At 39.7% G+C, this 20547-nt stretch overlaps 1 protein-coding gene across 5 annotated transcripts in view; it reads right to left on the bottom strand.

Moving 5' to 3' along the window:
• Positions 1-20547, bottom strand: part of RBPJ (recombination signal binding protein for immunoglobulin kappa J region) — a 112074-nt gene that overhangs the window by 37927 nt on the left and 53600 nt on the right. For all 5 annotated transcript variants that reach the window (XM_075544463.1, XM_075544467.1, XM_075544464.1 and 2 more), the window contains 2 exons: positions 14570-14608; positions 2569-2664 (listed from right to left, as the gene is read on the bottom strand). In XM_075544463.1, the coding sequence (XP_075400578.1) occupies positions 2569-2664; positions 14570-14608 (135 nt within the window). The remainder of the gene's footprint in view (positions 1-2568; positions 2665-14569; positions 14609-20547) is intronic.

Genomic DNA, 20547 nt, shown 5'->3' on the forward strand with positions numbered 1-20547 from the left:
CGATGCAGAGATAAGCGCCGATGCGAAGGTTTATATGGAGAGGGAGATGGAGAGTATGAGGGGCAGGGGAAGCAAACAGTGCATGTGGGAGGAAGCACTAGAACTGATGGTGATTACACAACTCATTTTAAAAGTGATTTAATGGGGGGCGGTGCAGGGAAAATTATTCTAAAATTGATTGTGGTAATGATTGCAGAACTCTTCTTGATAAGATTGAACTGTTAAATTGTTTGATATATGGATTAAGTGCCAATAAAAACTGTTTTTTAAAAAAAGTCACGGTCTCAGAAACTCATTGGGCCAGTTCTAACATGTCCTTTCGAATTGTGATCGACTCAACAGCAGTTTGGGTTGGTTTGGGGACATAGAGAGAAATCCCAGGACAGTTTAGATCACTTTAAAGATCTCTGAGGTGGTAGAGGCCGCTGAGATCAGATGCAGTCTGTGACACAAATGCTCCAAGGCAGCGAACCAAGGGATACCTTCTCTTCATCTGGCCTGCCTTCCTGATCCATGACAGTAAAGAAACAAGGGATTGTGGGGCGGAGAGACAGGATCAGAGAGAGACTTGGTTGCTCGCTGAGAAGTGTCGCTATGGATGAATGACTGTGCCATTACTATTTACCATTTATGCTTGTGGTAACATATGAATTTCCTCCAAATAAACCCCCTTAAGTGCGAGTTTCTTTATCAGTTCTGTGTGGCTAACGAACTGTTGAACGCAGCAGAGAAGCAGAGTGCTGTAAGAATAACTGGTGTCAGAATTGACAAAGGATGATGGACTGTGGAGACGGGTCTTGCCCCTGCCTCGTGGCAACAGAGAAGTCCAAGGCCAACATGCACGTTACTGCCGTGTATGGGTATTATTTTATCATAGACAGCAGTGTGCTTCAAGAGAGATCTTCAAATGTCCTTTATGGTGTTGGCAAAGAATACATACACTCCCAAAGATGGCCAGAAGAACCAACCAATCTCTTTTAGAAGAAGTGCAGAAAGACTAGTCCTTAAAAGCAAGGATGGCAAGGCTTTCTCTCGTTTCCTTTGGGTACATTTTCAAAGGGGGCAGCCACCAGAAAAGGGCCAACAAAACAGAGGAAGACTCTCGGTGAGATGGCTCACATGGGCACAAACATAACAACGTGAGGATGGCAAAAGACTGGGCACTGTTTTATTCCATTGTATCAGTATCCAGGTTGTTATCAGTAGGAACCAACTACTCACACCTAACAACAACACTTCAAATTAAAGAAATATTGTTGGTTGGTTTGTCAGCATAACGGTTAAGTGCTCCACTGCTAACAAAAATGTAGGTTTGAACCCACCCATCAGCTTTATGGGAGAAGGGCCTCATGATCTACTTTGTAAATATTAAAACCAAATTAAATCAAACCGGATGCTGTTGACGGTGGCTCACAGCAACCCTACTAATTAAAACAGAACTGCCCGATGCTGTCTCCAAGGCAGTGTGCCTTTGTGAAAACCGACCGCACACATTTCTCCCTCAGAGGGCTGGGGTTGACTGCCAACCTTTCAGTTAGCAGCTGAGTTCTTAGCGCAATGGCCACCAGGTGTCTCCGGTAAAGATTCTACTGAAGAAGCATCAATAGGGCAGTTTTATTCTGTCACGTGGGAGCACTATGAGCTGGAAATGGACTCAATGGCACCCAATGTCCACCTGATTTATGGGCAATTTCTGTAGTGGTCACACCATGAATGTTCTGAGTGAATTTCACTATTTCGTTGCTGTTGTTTTCCCCCTAACAACCTGAGCAGGAAGGTCAAGGAACAAACTAGAAGCTCTTCCTTAAACTTGCTGAGCTGACAACGCATGCTCAAGCAGCTGAATTTCTGGATCAGGCACCTGTTTGATCTTTTCCTTGTTAAAGTGGTATGGGGGGGAGGGGGGGAGAGGCATGTCACACTTGTTTAAAAGTTACATTTTCTACCAGCAGAAAAGCTACTTTGGGAGGGAGGGGGAAAAAAAGAGGACCTGATGCAGAGGGCTTAAGTGGAGAGCAAATGCTTTGAGAGTGATTAGGGCAAAGAATGTGTGGATGTGCTTTATACACTTGATGTATGTATATGTGTGGATTGTGGTAAGAGTTGTATGAGTCCCTAATAAAATGTAAAAAAAAAAGAAAATGATTAGGGCAAAGAATGTACAGATGTGCTTTATACAATTCATATATGTATATGCATGGATTGTGATGAGTTGTATGAGCCCCTAATAAAACGTTTTTTTTTTTAAAAAAAAAGAAAAGCTACTTTGTGAAGGTGCTATTTACTGTAGCACTACTTTGGGAACATCAGGCAATACTACAGAAAAATAATGAAGTATTTCATTTTGTGAAATCTCAGCCAAACCCTCTTTATAACAGTCACTTTCTGGCTCCAATATGCCACAATTCATTTGGTTTTCTGCCTTCTATACCAAAAAATCCCTAATTTTTGTTTTGTGCTTAAGGATTAACCCAATAAATGAAGACATGCTCTGGCATGAATATTGACAGATGGTTTGCATATTTACATGACAGCTACAATGGATTACTGGAAAGGCAATCATCTTACCTTTTTTCATTTCCATATGACTTCTGTGCAACTTTTGCATGAAGAATAAGTACTGTTTGATCCCCTCTCTCCTTTAAATAATTCCGCATCGCTTCCCTAAAATCAAATATATAATTACTTATTATGGGGGTGGAATTTGTTGAGATCTTTGCAATAAATGCTGATGACTTTTCAAACAAGCAAAAACCTAAAAGAACAAACCATATTCATGAAATAAATGGGACAAATATTAAACAGCAAAGCAATACATACTGCTACCCTGACACTGGATTTTTCTAAAAAAGGAAACTATCCCTCATTCTTTTGAATTTATGATGTAACTCAGTTAAACTGCAACTTCTAGAATAACTAGTCACCATGTACAATGTTAATGTGGCTTCAAATTGTCTCTTTTAAATTAATGACATGCAATACTTTTATAGTTTAATAATCTAGTTAGCCCCAATGATAGCTCTCCCTCAGCTAATAGTTCCAGAAGCAAAACTCCCTGCCAACTCATGGGGACCTTATAGGATAGGGCAGGATGGTGGGTTTCCGAGACTAACTCCTTACTGGTCTTTCTTCCTTGCAACAGCTGGTGGTTTCAAATTGCTGACCTTGTGGTTCACAGCCCAACTAGTAACTAGTGCACCACTACGTTGTCCCGATTTATACCACAATCATAAACTGCCAATGCTTATAAACGGGTTAAAAAGATCCTACAACTTATATACAACTGCACATTATGGTTAAAGATGGGCCTAGATAGAAAATTCAATAAATAACATTTGAAATCGGTAAAATCATTGACTTAAGCTTTGAAACAATAATTATCATATATACTCGTGTATAAGCCAAGTTTTTCAGCAAATTTTAAATGCAATTTTGTGGTAAAATTAAGTGCCTCGGCTGATATTCGGGCCGGCTTATACTCAAGTATATACGGTAAATCCTTCAAGTACAAATGATAACAATTCCTAACTAGTTATGCAGATGTTTACGCAGAGTATTTTGCTAAGCAACATTATCTAGTACAGAGAAACAAGTTGGAAACAAATCAAACCACAATTCTGAAATGGCAGAATCCTAATTCTTGAAGTGTGCTTATCACAAAATCAAAGACAATAGAGAGTCAGAAATAATTATCATTAAGATCATTAACAGTTAACATTGTTGTGTTCATTCTTCTGAGCAATAAGCTAAACATGACAAAAGACATATCTAACTTCATCCCTGTTAAGTAGTGCCTATTTAGTGGAGATTCACATATATGGTAGTTATATAATTGTCAATTTAAGGATTAAGAGTGAAGGGGTGGAGTCTAGTCTATCAATCAGGTGATAGCCAATAAGACCTCTGTGTGGGCATGGTCTTCTTCTGGGGATTGTGGGAACTCCGGTATTTTCCTCCGGTATTTCCCTGGGAGACTCTCTACTGACAAAGTTCACTCCCTGGGAGACATTTCTGAGGCGAAGCCACATGAAGCTACCCTGAAGTAGAGTTTCAGAACTGAAGGAACCCTTGGGAAGGAACGTGGGACCCCTGCCAGCCCTGAGATGCTTACAACGCCACTAGCCTGTGATCATCCTGCATTGGGTGTCATTGCATGTGTTTCATGAGTCTGAAGAGGACTTTATAGATTGGTATTGGACATATCTGCTAATATCAGACTCATGGACTTGATCTGGACTGGGATTGGATTTTTCTCAATATTCAATTGCTCTTGTATATAAATCTCTTTCTTATACACAGTTGTCTATGGATTTTTTTTTCTCTAGTCTACCCAGACTAACACAACATAGACACATCACCCCAATCTCCATGTCATCCATGGTACCAAATCTATGAACTGTAGCTCCAGACTAGCTGTCACTTAAAACTAACCTCTAGACACAAGAGATAAAAATGTCTATCTCACACAGGGTAGCTGTCGGGATTACGCTGAGCTGGCCAAGACCACATTTTATATTCAACACTGAAAACCTGCTCCTGTGCAGGTTGGGATTGAGAACGAACTTTAACTGTGCACGTTGGGATTGAGAACAAAGGTCATTGAAAAAATGACCTATGGAATAGTAACTGTATTGGAACACATGACATGAACAGAGGCATACACACAAATCAGAGGCAGAAGAATGAATGGCAAGGGAAGGACGGAGACAATGGAATACATGCCTGGAGATGCAGCTTAGAAGAATTACATTCTGAAAGCCGAAGAAGAGGCAAGGGAGGAGGAGGAGGGAGAATCAGGCCTGAGAATAAAGAATGATCCTGCACATTTGAGATTCAAGCTAAAGACTAAGTCAATGAAATAACAGCTAATACTCCTTGCATATTTACTATGTGCCAAGCCCTGTATTATTGTGATTATTGTTCGGTGCCACCGAGTTAGCGCCAATCATGGCGACCTGAAGTTCAGCTGTGTGTTCTTGCACCATCCTCACAATAATTGTTTGTGGTCATTGTGCAACCACTGTGGCAATCCGTCTCATTAAGGCTCTTTCTCTTGTTTGCTGACCCTCCACTTTACCAAGTAAGATGTCCTTTTCCAGGGACTGGCCTCTCCTGATAGCATATCCAGAGGAAGTCTCACATCCTTGCATCTAAGAACATTCTGGCTGTATTCTTCTAACATAGATGTGTTTCCTCTTCTGGTAGTCCATATTTTCATTACTCTTTCCCATTAGCATACATCAAAGGCAACAATTCTTCAACCACCTTCTTTATGTTTCAGCTTCCACATGCCGATTAAGCAACTGAAAAGACCATGGCTTGGGTCAGGTGCACCTTAGCATTAAGCCCTTGACAACTTTGATCTTCTCTCCATTTTTCATGATGTTGGTCAATTGTGAGGGTTTGAGTTTGCTTTACATTAAGTTGCAATCCTTATTGAAGGCTGCAGCCTTTTATTTTCATCAGAAAGTGCTCAAGTCCTTGTTACTTTCAGCAAGCAAGGTTGTGTCATCTGCATAATTGTTAACAAGGCCCTCTTCTAATCACTTTAAATGTGTTATTTCACCTAACTCTCAAAATCCAAAAAGAAAAAAAAATCACTGCTGGTACTTTTCTGAATAGCTTGTCCAAGGCCTCACAATTAACAAAAGTAGCAGAGTCCTTGTGGGGCTGTGGTTAAAACACTTGGCTGCTAACCAAAAGGTCAGGGGCTCTAACCCCGAGCTGTTCCATGGGAAAAGGATGTGGCCATCTGCTCCCATACAGATTTATGGGTTTAGAAATCCCTTGGGACAGTCTTACTCTGTCCTATAGGATTCCTGTGAATCCAAATTGACTCAACATCAGTGAATTTGGCATGCTTTCGTAGGCAGAAGTAAAACAAATTCTCCAAGAATTTAAATCATACCAGGGCAGTGACAGGATGAGTGGTGCCATACTGTGAAAGGCCTGAAAAATGCTTTTTAAACTTAAAATATTGAGTATAAAAGTTTAGACAAATTTAAATATCACTTTCTGGTCGATTACAAAAGCAGTGGTAGCAATTGATAAAATTTGAGAGCTAGAGAAATGCAATACTTCAAAAAAAAATTTTTTCCCCCCTTAGTGAAATGAAAAACTGCCATCCAACTGTATTCAATCTCACAGAAAAACCTGGATTTGCCATCCACGCTTGAGGCAATGAGAAGCCTTGAGACTTTCTAAACAGGTAATCACCGTATATACTCATGTATAAGCCGAGTTTTTCAGCACATTTTTAATGCCGTTTTAGTGGTAAAATTAGGTGCCTCGGCTGATATTCGAATCGGCTTAGACGAGTATATACAGTAATTTTCCTGTTCACTTAAATCTAGGAGCAAGTCCTTGAGTAGCACAAATGGTCAAGTACTCAACTATTAGCTAAAACTTAGGGGTTAGGACCCCACTGTCTGAGATTGCGTTCTCTACAGAAGCAAAACTAGCAAAGCACCTGTGTCTAGAGAGATTTCTCTCAAGGAAATGGTTCACATAGCTGTAGAAGCTGGCAAGGCTCCCAAGTCCATAGATCAGGTATCACCTTGGGAATTTGTCCTAATTCATGTAGCTGCAGGGGTTGAGGAATCCAACAACAGATCAGATAGCAGGCTGCTGGCTCACAAGCTATGGAAGCTGTCAATTCCCAAAAACCATAAGGCAGATGATGATCTAGGTGCACACAAAGAAGTCTTTAAGGGTTTTTCTATAGATGTGTTTGTGTGTGTGTGTGTGTGTGTGAGATATATATATATATATATATATATATATATATATATATATATATATATATATATATATATATATATATATATATATATGCAGGACACACACACCCCCAACTACCAAGAAGCTTCCCATACACCAATTGAGTGATCCTATCAGATCACAATGTAAAAAGATTTTATCATAACTGCCAAACTCCATTATCACTAAACTGCCAGGCCACTGAAAATCATAGCTCAGCCAAATTGATACTCAACATTAACTATCAGAAGTCTACCCCCTTGTCAATTTGGCGCCTGTTCACATCTCAAGCTACACAAAATCTCTAAATCAAGATAAATACATGTACAGCTGGTGCTTGAAACGAGAGGCAGCCTAGGAGGTTGCCAGGTTTCCGGGTCAGGAAACATGACAGAGACTGTACTGCTGGGACTCGCCCCATTCCAACAGGGGCCAAGTCAGGGAACCACTCTAGGCCTCCCTCATCTATATGGGATCTCTCATGGCTACTATGACACAGAGAGTGCTTTGTAAATGGTACAAAAATGAATGTGAAATCCAAGACTGAGTCGGGGGTGAAAGCATGCGCTTTTTGCATTGTATACAGTCAGGCGATACCAATGGCCTCTGGCTGCACTTGTCTAATGTTCCAACCTGAAACAAACTGGCCATGGCCCAACTCCAAACTGGTCCAGCCCCACCCACTCAGGGTGCTTGACCCTGGTGTGCCCCCAAGACCAACTTCCTGTTCCATCTTGGCCAGGGGCCTGGCTAGCAGTGAAAGTTGGTTCAATGCTGTCTTTTACTATCAGCTTAGAAATCAATCTCAAAATTAAAATGCCTGTTCCTTCCTTTAAACATTAATGTTTATTATCAAATGGCTATTTGTTAATCTAAAAAAAGGTGAGGAAAATACAATCTGTGTATTGTCAGAAACTCACTAGGCTCATTTATATTTAACATTTTATAAAGGAGAAAAAAAATTTAGTTAGATCTCTTAATTCATTCAGCCTTTTCCTGATCAATCTGACTTATAAATATTAGCAGTAACAGTATTCAAGGATACTGGGGCTCTCTCTACAAATCTGTCTCTCGCTGTTATGGTAAAAATTGTGTCCTCTGGGCACTTCATATATGGGTCTACCTTGATAAATCATTCGAACGTGACAATTTCCCCTAAGTCTTTGGACACCTACTTCTAGAGTTAACCAAGGCGCAACCCTAGTACTTCGCATCAGTCATCACTTAATCCATGCTGCAGGACACCAACCAAATCAAGTATCACACTGAATGAAGAATCCATGCTTGGTGGTGCATAGCAATAGATTCATATGGACCCAACTTTATCTTCCTTGCACTATCTATCAATCCTCCCCTTCATTTTCATTAGCACGCATACTTCTCGATGTTTGTACGTTTAGAAATAGCCTATACTTTTAAAAGTATAGCCTATCTTCTCCTGAGTCACATTTTGTATTTCATCTCTTGAGGCTCACTGGAATTGCTGAGTACTAAGTCGGTGGTTCAAATCCACCAGGTACTCTGAGGGAGAAAAAGGAGGTTATCTGCTCCTGTCAAGAGCTGCAGCCTGGGAAACCCTATGTAAGGATGCTATGCCAAAGTTAGTACCGAGATAATTATTTAACTGCTAAACCAATGCCAATCAAGTCAACACACAAACTCAACCCACCCATAGAGGCACCTTGTAAGGCATGCTGGGAATAGACTTCTGAAAGGATGAAAACTGTCTGTAGCATAGACAGTTCAAACCATCAACCTTTCTATTAGCACCTGAGCACTTGAGCACTGTGTTAAAAAAAAGTACGACAAAATAGTGAACAAGCCCACAAACTAAGGAAGTAACAGATGCTAACAAGGGTGAAGAAGAAAATTTTAAGGATTCTTATTATCTTTCGTTTTGAGAAGGTAGGTGGATCTTACATAACAATCTGTATAACTAAGTAGAAAAGCACACAAGTGATAGTCCATATTTAAGGAAGGACAGGATTACTAGGAATCAAAAATAGCATTCCAACAGTAAGATCCCTTATCTGAAGAAAAAAATAGGGGAAAATGTATCTTGCAGAAATAAATCCCAAATGCCAAATAGTTATCAGAATTACTAAGCTATATTACTGAATTGTTTAAAAAGTTAATTCCAACAAGAAAACTCATAAATTTGTTAGAAAAGTTCTGTAATTATAAGAATAAGTTTGTAAATATATTCTTTATTAATTTCACTTTTAATGATTCATAACTATAAGATACTCATTCCAAATTAAAAGCAAGAAAAACTTATCTCAAGAATGCCACAGCACATTAAGGCACACCCAGAATGGTTCGCTGGTTTCCCCACATGCGACAACAGTAAGGTACAATAAAGGCTGGGAAGACCTAGCAAATGTTTGGGACAACAGCTCAGTCCGAACCATCAAAGCAAGAAAAAATTCCTTAGTAAAGGAAAACAGTCAATGACATCACATACTCCAAAATGATCAAATGTGGAATTACTTCACTGGGCAATACAGTAAGAATCTTTGCAGCGGGCAGGAGTCAAAGCAGGCGGCAAAGTGTATGGCAGGCAACAGTGCAACCAACACAAACCTGGCTTCTGAAAAGCCTTGGCTGTTAAAAGGAAAATATGTAGAAGAACTGAAACAGGGTAATAAAAGGTAGCCTGTTTCCTAGTAGGATTTTTTATAGAGTGAGTTTTATTAATAAAAAGACAGCATGGTGTTAAGGTGTCAGGCAAGGTCCTCGCTTGAGACTGTCGTGGATCATACATCTGTGTGTCTCAACTTAAATTTCGTGGACCAAGAAATGGTGTGATTTTTCCATGTTCAAAGACAGGACCATGATTCCATCAATGACCCTGGCTGGCACTTCCTTAAATAACTGCTCTTATGAAATCAACTACCATATTCTGACTAAGGTACCCAAAAAAAAACCCCACCTTTTATTTTAAAATAGGTATTTCTATTAATAGTGTCTGTAAGGTCTTTTATTAACAAGAAGCTAAGAGCCCTTTCCCCCAAACATAAAAATCTATCTAGATCAAATTGGGTATTTTCTAAGAGGTTAAAGGCCAACACACACAGAGTTTCTGGAAATGAGTTTGGACAGGGGATCTGATCGTGTCTGAAAATCCCATGAAAATGTGTGTGCATTTGGTCCATAGGGTGGCTCAAAGTAGATTTCTTGGGCCAAAACCTTCCTTAGAAGCAACATTTAGTGGGGTCCAGTACTGTATACCATATCCCTTCTATGACACAAATTACTACATTTTTTAAGTAACAGTGATTCCCACCCAGAATCCTTGAAACTTTTTAAAAACAGACTCCCTTATTTCCTCCCCACCATCTCCCCTCCCTGCTAGTCCAAGAGTTTAGTGATTTACACTAGACCAGGGGTGGCTGAAGAAATGGGAGTTAACTATAGCTGGCCTCACCAGCCAAAAAACCAATCCCACTGTCACTCAGTCACTTCTAACTCATGTGAGCCTACAGTGAATTTCTGAGACTATAAATCTCTCTGGAAGCCACCTTTCTCCTGTGGAGAAAGCCACAGATGTGCAGTAGGTGAAAAATAAAGCCTACCACACAAAGGTAATCTTCCATGCACTTCTCAAACTGGACCGACACTTGAAAATTACAACTAGAAGTTCAACATGAACTTTTTACCTTACAGTAAAGAAACCTAACTTCACTGAATCAAGGCTTTCTAAAGTAATTTCACATACATTCACATGTATGAAAGACCTGCAGAGAATAATTTGAGAAATATCACTATGGGGGTAAAACCAAAAAACCAGCAGTCACTGCCTTCCTGGCCCATAGGGCTCCCAAGGCTATCAACCTTTCCAGAAGATAGCTGCCATAATCGTTCTTCCAAGGAGCTGCTGGCGGATTTGGACACCTCAACTTTTGATCAACAACCAAGCACTGAACCACTAAGCCTCCTTCACTGTAGGCCAAGGGTCAGAAGACCATGCTGTCAGCAGCCCATTTTTTACACCTTAAGGAAGTCAGAAATAGGGGAAAATGTACAATGTGAAAGGGCTGTAAATACAAACGAGAATATGCAATAAAGACTACATGTCCCCTGAAGGCTGAAATTACACAATTTGGCTCCTTACAGGAAACATTTGTTGGATCCTAGTATTGCGTTGAAAGGTGTCCCCTTGCCATTATAACCCTTAGAGATAAGGCTACAAGAGTGGTTTAGATTAGGGCCTAATCTAGTTACTGGTGTCTTGAAGCCTCCAATCCTCAAGAAGTGACCAGACCCAATGCAATCAACCTTATGACAGCATCTGCTGTGAGCAGCCAAGCAGTGGAAAGAAGAGTCAGGTGGTGAATGCAATTCTTTACTCAGGTCACAACCTTGATGAAACTGAAAGGACGTTTCCATGGAGTGTGACCTACTGCAGTTATGTGCCCAATGTTACAGTCACTGTGTCAATCCATCTTGTCAAGGGTCTTCCTCCTCCCTTTCACTTTATCAAGCATGATGTCCTTTACAAGGAGTCCCGGTGGCTACATGTAGGGCTGCTAACTACTAGATCAGCAGTTCAAAACCAGCAGCTGGTCTGAAGGAGAACGATGAGGCTTCCAACTCCCATTATGAATGAGAATTCACTTATGACAGTGAGTTTAGGGTTTGTTCTGTTTGTAGTCCCTTCTGATAACATCCAAAAAAGTACTTCAGACACCTCTTCACTTTCAAGATCCTTCATTAGCATCAGAATTCAATTGCATTGATCTTTCTTCAGTCTTCACAGAAACCAAATACTATGGCTTGGGGCCCTCAAAGTAACCTTCCTGCTTTTCAACACTCTAAAAGGGCGTGGCAGCACATTCACCTAATGCGATACATCTTTTGAACTCTTGACTGTTCTTCCATGAGCACTGATTGTGGATTGAAGCAAGATGAAATCTTAGACAATTTCAATCCTCACAGTTATCCGCTAGCTTTTCAACACTTTAAAGAAGTCTTGTGCAGCAGATTCACCCAATGCAATATCTCCTTTGGTCTCTTGACTACTGCTTTCATGAGCACGGATTGTGACTGCAAGCAAAATTAAACTCTGACAATTTCAAACTTTTCTCTATTTAGGATTTTGGTTTTCTTTTCACTGATTTGTAAACCATATTAAAGTTACAATCCTTATGCAATGTTTCAAACATTCCTCACTTTCATCAAGCAAGGTTGTGTCATCTGCATATCATTCATTCATATATTGTCTACAGTGGGTTGGCACAACAGACTTGATGTGGCCCACAGTGCCTTTACAGAAAATGGGTCCCCCCAACTCTGGCAGTACGCAGAAAGGGAGAGGGTAGGTGGAAGTTCTGAAGTCCAGAAGAATATTATGTATTTAATTTTCAAATTCCTTCAGTTCCTTTATTACAGAATAATTCCTCAATCTTTTGTATTTCATGATTTTTTCCTGTTTCCTGGTGGTCAAATTTCACTTAGGGCTTTTTTTTTTAAACACGCATAGGGATTTGGGCAAGTAGACTACTGACATGATACTGTCCCCTTCTCAAGATGCACACAGCATCTACTGATCCATTACTGGAAATGTTCATTTAAGTCACATGTTACATTGGTTTCTGACATGCTTCAACACCTTCTACACCGAAGCATCACTATTTTTCCCCATGAAAAAAAGAGTATTTTATGAGGAGAAACTACTTTGAGACTACATAAGTAGCTTATTTCTTATGAAATTTGAACCCAACAGTGTAAGTATCCATTGATGATTGTTTCCTATAACAATAACCACTACGGTGGGTGCCAAGCAGCAATTCATTATTCACTAGACAATTCTTACATGGTATCCTTCAGCAAAGAAAAGCTAATCCCACTTACTGATTCATTTATTTCAAAACAGACTTTTTTTTTTTACATTTTATTAGGGGCTCATACAACTGTTATCACAATCCATACATATACATACATCAATTGTATAAAGCACATCCGGACATTCTTTGCCCTAATCATTTTCAAAGCATTTGCTCTCCACTTAAGCCCTTTGCATCAGGTCCTCTTTTTTTCCCCTCCCTCCCCGCTCCCCGCTTCTTAACTTTAATTTTATTCTATAAATTTTGAGTTATTGCTACCATTATTTATTCATCCTCAAATTGCTCTGTTTTGACCAGTAGAAGCTCATTCAAACCGGCTCCTGAGTCCTGCTGACTTGTCCCCATCATGCTTTGAGTTTAATAACTCTTTGAAAGAATAGCAGCCATTTGGAAACCACCTAAGTGGAAGTCAATGTGAAATCAAGAGCGATGTGAAATCCATGGAAAATCATCAAGCCATTAAAGACAGCGAGGCAGAAGGTACTCGGGAGACTATGGTTAAAAGGTCCAGCAGAACAGAGCACGAGTCATTTACACTTAAGTTATGTACCTATGTATGCATACAATTTTCTCAAGACACCCATGCAAGGGTAAAATTAACTCTTGGAATTGAACTACGGAAGTGTATCGATTTTACCAGTTAGAAATTTTACTAACATTTTCAAAACTTTCATTTTTATAATTAAACGTTCTGAAATCAAATGCCTATTTTTAAATGTATGCATATATAAATGTCAGCCATAAAAGTAGTACCCAGTATAAAATTTATGAGCAATCAAAAAGTATTGCTACAACAGCAAACAAACCTTTCTTTATTAACCAAAGTGTGAAGCTGCTCTTTCCTGACCTAGCACCCTTCTAGGTGTGCTCGCTTCTGAGGGCCCGTGTTTCCAGTCTTTCAACACTTCCCAAAGAAAGCAATACTCTTTCTATTTACGTCATAGCAAAGTAGCAGTAATGGCATACATTCTCAAGGGTCTAGACATATTTCACTGTTCTCGGGTTTGGGGACCAGAATGAAGTCTGAAGGAGCAGTCTTTAAGTTGAAGTGTGGATGAAGTAAAGTTTCCCAGCGACATGCTCACAGTGTAGCCTGGCTACCCTTAAAGAATTAGCAGGCACATTACTGTGATGGAAGAACCTTCCTTGGTATAATTCTCCTGGCCTTTTCTTACCAGTGCAGTCTTCAACCTTTAAGACAATTCCCTGTAAGTCTCTGTGGTGATCCAGTGTCCTTTGGGGAAAAATCTGCCAAAGCTACCTACTCCTTTGGAATCCCCTCCACTGCTGTTCTTCTCTCCCCGGCATCCCCATCCCCACCCCCACCCACTGCGTAACAAAAAAGGTAGTTGCCATACCATTTAGGGCTGACTTCCCTGCCTTGAATTTATAGTGCTCGGAAGATGCTTCACAAGGACTGAGCCTTTTTTTTGTTAAAGCACCCTAATGGAACTAAGGCATGTGTAAGAACTTGAGAAGGCATGTGTAAAGGGCTGAGGGAACTTGTGTGCAGTCAGGCACTGATCAGAGAGGCGTGTTTAACCATGCCTTCTTCGGAATAAACCCATGCATGCACCGAGTGGAACCCGAGTAGCAATACTTTGTACTGACTCTCAAATTTTCAGTGAAAATGAGCAAAACTGTTGTGTTTTAAAAATACTAAAAGCAATTCATTAAATACATTTCAAAGTCCAACTGTAATCAACAAATTTTGACTAGTTAAATGCAACCAGACGTAGAAAGCTTTTGCATTGTAACCCATATTTTATTTACCATATAATTCTCAAGATGAATTCTTTAAAAGGTTTCATTTTCCTTTTAAATGATATCCTCGTACACTCTGCTTTTTCGGTGCATTTTTCGGGGAGAATAAACTCAGCAGCATCTAATCTAGTGTTTCTACAATGGAAGGGCCTATGTCTCTAGGAAATACTTGCACTAAAGCAGAGTAATACAATGCTTACCTAGTGAGTCGTTTAGGTTGAGGCCGCTCACCAAATTTCCTGGAAAAAATAAGAAAAAAAAAACTAAATAAACCGTATGATACAATTCCCAGTAAGGTTGCCTGGTACCATTTTGTATGTTTAATGACTTACGCTTCAAGCTTACAGAATACCCATGACAAAAGAAGTCCTCACATAAACATCTGTACGCAGAAAGAAAAGCCATGAATGAGAGGACATCAAAAAGTTCATAGAGGGGAGGGCAGGGGCAACGGTGGGGTGCACCATTGTATTTTCATCCCTTTCTTCCATGAACTTCTAAAGCTCCCTCACTTTAAAATGGTTCTTAAAGCAAATACACCCTAGAAAGCCCTAAATGGCCACTCTCAGAAAGGAGCATACTCATTAGATGAGGATGACCAATAGCCTCAAGAAACTTCGCCAAAGAACCCTCCCCACCCTCTGCAATGAGAGTCAATAGCACTTAGAAAAAACCTCAATGCCCTGGAGGCGATTGGAGCACACCTGGGCTAGACTGCTGAAGAAATCTTATGTCACATCCCAGAAGATCCAGATCTCAAATTCATCATTCCATTTGAATAGGCTCCTTTCCCAGCCTGTCAGCTACAGAGCCACACAGCCCCTCAACAAAAACCACATCCATCGAATAAATAAAACACAATCTCCAAAAATGAGAACATTTCACTCACAGCATTACAAAGAGTAAAACACAAATTTAAATTTACATTACATGAAAATGTTAGCTAGTTAATGCTCCCAGTCTCACAATGAGAAGTACAGACAAGAAAAGTTTAGGCTGGTGGCATTATGCTGACAACTTTAGACTTGACCAAATCGACAGCCCCCAAGCCCCAGCTTACCAGGAAATACCTTCCAAGCATCTGTCCCTAATTTACTCAGCTGTGAAACCAAGGCATTTCTGTGATTACATCCCTAAGTCCCAAGAGCCTACCGTCCCCTACACACCCTTGTACACATTTTCCAAGGCTTTAGAATTCATTAGTTTTTACGAGTTATTTACACAGAGATGTAATTGCACAATACTGTAACAACTATAACAAAACTACACCCCAAGGGAAAAAAAATCTAATTCATCTGTACAAAACGTGTGCTGGCTCCTGTCAGAGATGCAGATCTTCCCAAAATTCTGGTGAAGGTGTGTGGCAAGAGATGGAGGTGGCGGCGGCGGCAGCTATTGACAGCAGCAGCCACCACTGACAGATGTTTATCATCCGCTCGGCACTGTGCTGCACGCTCTGCTACGTTATCCTTATCCTATTTAATTCTGATCAACTACTCCTATTGGGCGCCTAACAGCTTCACTTTGAAGATGGGTAAAGCAACTTGAATAATGTCACAAAATATTTGGCACTCAATGTTGCTAATGAAACCTAGATGCTGACTGCTTAACTCGTCTATAGTTCATGGTCCATAAAAGACATATGCTCAATGGGCTAGAAAGAGATAAGAAGCATTCAATACTCAAATATAATTTTTTTCCTTTAGTATGCTAAAATTCTTTCAAACTTGGATTATCAACTAAACATTAATTAAAATATGTCTTTGTATCCTTTGGGGGAAGAAATTCATTAAATTAAATCAATAATTACTCTTAAATAAAACTTTTTCCCTAAGTAAGCATATGGCATGTTATAATAATTTTAAATAAAACATGAATTCTTACTTACCTTTGAAACCTACCCTCCTCCTTTTGTTCTTTAAGAGAACATTTACTTTTTCTTGAACAGGGCAAGGGGAAGACAAAGGCTTATTATCATCCAGGTGGGGATATCAGTGGTATAGAAAAGCCTTTTAATTTCATAAAATAAATTAATCCCTCACTTGTGACAACAATAACTCACTACTGCCCAATTTATCTTTTTGATAATTATATAACTCAGTATCTCATCCATGTAAGTAGGTTTCTCAATGCTATGCCTGCCATGCAAAATCTAGTTTCATTTAAATGTAATCATCTATCTAGATCCATTTAGGGAATAAAAGTTAAGATCCTGGACGTTTTTTCACTTTAAGTAACAATAAAAAATTTGCTGGTATACTTGTTTATACCTTAGCTCATACCCCCCCCTCTATACACCAGTCTCTCAGATGAGTGGAAACAAACGAATGGTAACCATCTACTGACCGTCATTACCAGTAATGCTCATAAGGTACTTACAGAGGTCATTAACTTCAAAACTAGCATACTCACTTGACACTAAACTCACCAGCTAGCCCTTTCTCACAACGCTATTGGTCCAAGGGCTTCCGTGTGAAGCCAACAGCGTTGCTAGGAGTAGGCACCTAAACCCATCTTCATGTACTGGGAAGCAGGCACTTTTTAAAAAGATGCAGTCTCAAGTTAAACACAGTACTTCCTACCTGTAAGTGAACTCGCTCATGTGGGGCTCCCACATTCCCTCCGATTCCATTCCAATTTTCAAATGAATAAAACACTATATACACAATACACTTTGTATGCGCACACTTCCTTTCTGCCCATAGGGGAGGCACAATATTTTCTCCTCAGTAGATGATGTATTTGTTTCGATAATCACCTATCTGCCAAGGAAGTCTTTGACCACAAAAGTATTGAGGATGAGCATGATAAAAGTTATCAAAACCTCACCATCTTAACACCTTTTCTGGCTAAAGAATCCTTCCCATGAGCAAACCAAGTCAAAAATTAAAAATGGGGGGAAAATGCAAGAAAACATTTGTCTAACTGGAGAACTTAATAACTATCTCTTCAAAACAGAAGATCGAAGTAGAATATTGTCTACAACCAATACAAGTAGCAGAACTTGAATTCTGAAAGTATAGACTTAGCTGGCTTGAAAACTAAGCTCGAATCCTAAGACAAGTTCCTTCTGTCCTTGGATTGTGGAGCTAGCATGATTTGAACTAATGATCTTTTTAAAAAAATTAGGCAGGAAAACATACATAATGTTTGCAGAGAGGAACAAGAAATGCATAAAACTTCCACAAACTCTTAATTAAACCAAACTTTATACTAAATCTGCTGAAATTGTCGCTACATCTTAAATATAGTTCAAACGGACTGGGAGTCCTAAAACAGACAAGTTAGTAAACTTAAGCAGTGCTGAAGTGTGGAAACCGAGAAGAGGTGATCCATACCCTCAAGGCATCAGTAGGTAGGAACAAACAGGTGGTATTGATAACATAATCCGAAAGCACTGGGTACTGGGGTACTGTATAGTAGTAATTTACTCACGAAACATGAGAGGCTTTTTAGGAAAGGCAACATGGAAAATTCTTAAAAGGAATAAGGATGGAAAGGTTCCAACAGGGGCAGTTGGTTGGAACCCCCATCTCCAGCTAAAATCCTTTGCCTCTTGGTTGTCTCCATTATGATTACCAGATGCAGTTGAGAGTCTGCCCCCAAATCCCCACCTGAGGAAGGCCTTTCCCAGGTGAAATCTGTAATAGCCATAACCTACCAGACTTGCCAAAATACTAGTATCTGTTATCATTATCACATATGAACCTCTTATGGGAGGAAAAGTGCACATCTTAAAATCCCTGGTCTCAAAATGGGGGCGCCAATCAAGCTTTGGACAAGTATCTCCACTTTCATGTATCCAAGAAAGTGGACAGGATATATTAGCATCACCTGTTTCCTCATCTAAGTCCTTATAAGAGCTCAAAAGTGCTTTTGTGATCCCTGCCCAAGTGCAAACCTGACTCTCAACTTGCAGAAACATGAGACAAACCCCAATCAAGCAATCAACAAAAGCAATGAACTATGTATCTTTTTTCAATGTCAACGTATGAATGACAAAAGATGATTGAAAGCATATTAACAACTGAATACAACCTACAATCCAAAATTTGCTGTTGCCAAAGAAGGCATTATTTAGATAGCAACCAAACCTGAACAAGACCTGTGGGTTAGATAACAGGATGACAACTTTAATGTCCTTGTTTTGATCATTGTACTTGTGGCTTGTTAAGAGAATGCCCTTGCTTAGATGAAAAAGCATTCTCTCTGAATAAGAAATGATTCTGAGTAAGACATACTCGCATCAAATAAAAAATTTAAAAGTTCATCTGTCTTGGCATATGTGCACAGGTACGTTTGCATGTGGAAACTTCTAGCATATTATATCAGTATGACAGACCACACCCGCAGAAGCACCCATCTTCATCAAGATAGTGGTCTCACCCTGCTTTTCAGAGGAACCTAGAGGTGACAAACCTGCCAAAGCTCTCAAGGGAGGTGGCACATCAAAGACTGGCCAACTTCCTAGTGTAGCTTTTATGTCCACACTGCAATTATTTAAGAACTTCTTGCTGTAGATTTAAAGTTCGATAGCAGCACCAGCATACACTAGTGTTGGTTTACAACTGGTGAAAAAGAAGTGTACTTATGCAAAGCTAGAGAAACTTTTAAACCCATGCAATTCAAACTGCATCAATTTGACAGAGCAATAAAAAAACTATTGAAATTTAATAATTTAATAATTCAATAACTTAAGACTATGCAAAAGAATACATGGAAAATGGTCCATAAACAAACAAACAAAAAACCCATTATAAACAAAAAACCTTTACAATTCATGTGAAAAACAAGGAAGAGATACTGGGCAACAATGAACTCAGACATAGCTGTGAGGACGGCACAGGACACAAAACTGTGGCTGTTGGTGCACACAGGGCAACTTTCAGTCTGAGGCCAAATAACAAATAATACTTTCCAGTTATGTCTAAAAAACCAAAGCCAGTGCTATGAATTGGTTCTGACTCAAGATGAAATTTTTCCTAGAATCTATACCTCCTCCAGAGGAAGGCCGACCCAAGCAGAGACTGCAAACAACCCAATAAATATGACTTGGAGCTGTTCTTCCATGGAAAATCTGTGAAGGAATCATGGAAACTGGCTTGCACAGACACGAGGATAATACATACTGTACTTCCTTGCACTGTCCCTCCTACTTCTCCCTTCTACCTCCGCTCCTGAGCGCTGAGACTCCTTTTTCCCAATGTAGTGTTTCTGAGGGATGGAGAGGTTGGTAGTCAATGGCAGTAATACTGAGTCTTCGAGGTCTAGGCAGTTACTAAAAGAACGGAGTCTGCTGTGAATCAAGAGTTATATACTTTCCTCTTTCCTCTCGCCTTTAAAGATGCTTTTTCCTAGTGAGATAACTTTCAAAAGTTGCAGCAAAAGGAAAATAGATGTCCATTTTCTAATCGAAACTGAAATATATGACTACTGCACTTGTGCTTGAATGTGGGTTGCACTCACAAGCATGGCACCACGAAAAAAGGAACCAGGCACACACAAAGCACAAAATTTAAAAAATTTTTGAATTTTAATAAAACAAAGCACAAAATTCTATGATTCATAGAGAGTTGCTTCTAAACAACAACACTCTAACCTCAACCTGTCCAAATCTCTAGTTATAGAGTTAAAAAGGACCTTTGTGGAGAGGGAAAGGCAGAAAAACTACCAGACAGGCTTCTGGGAAGCAGGCTAATGTTCACGTCTTCATCTGGGCAATGGTCACGCATGTGTATTAACTAGGTGAAAATTCACCTTACTAAATCAATAAGCATAGGACTGCTAATAGCAAGGTCAGCAGTTCAAACGTGCCAGTTGATCCTTGCATGAAAGATGAAGCAGTTTGCTTCCTTAAAAATTTAGTCTGTACCCGCCTCCTCCCCAAGGGGGATGAGCAACAGAAACGTGGGTGAAGGGAGACAGCGAATGGTGTAAGATATAAAACAATAATAATAATGTATAATTTATCAAGGGGTCATGAGTGAGGGAGGGTGGGGAAAAAGAGGAGCTGATACCAAGGGCTCACGTAGAAAGAAAATGGTTTGAAAAGGATGACGGCAACATATGTACAAATACGCTTGCTACCATTGATATATGGGCTGTTGTGAGAGCTGTAAAGAGCCCCCAATACAATTATTTTTAAAAAAAAGTTACATTAAATTCTATTAGATAGTTC

This window comes from Tenrec ecaudatus, chromosome 3 (genome assembly GCF_050624435.1).
Source record: "Tenrec ecaudatus isolate mTenEca1 chromosome 3, mTenEca1.hap1, whole genome shotgun sequence".
In the NCBI taxonomy this organism is placed as follows: domain Eukaryota; kingdom Metazoa; phylum Chordata; class Mammalia; order Afrosoricida; family Tenrecidae; genus Tenrec; species Tenrec ecaudatus.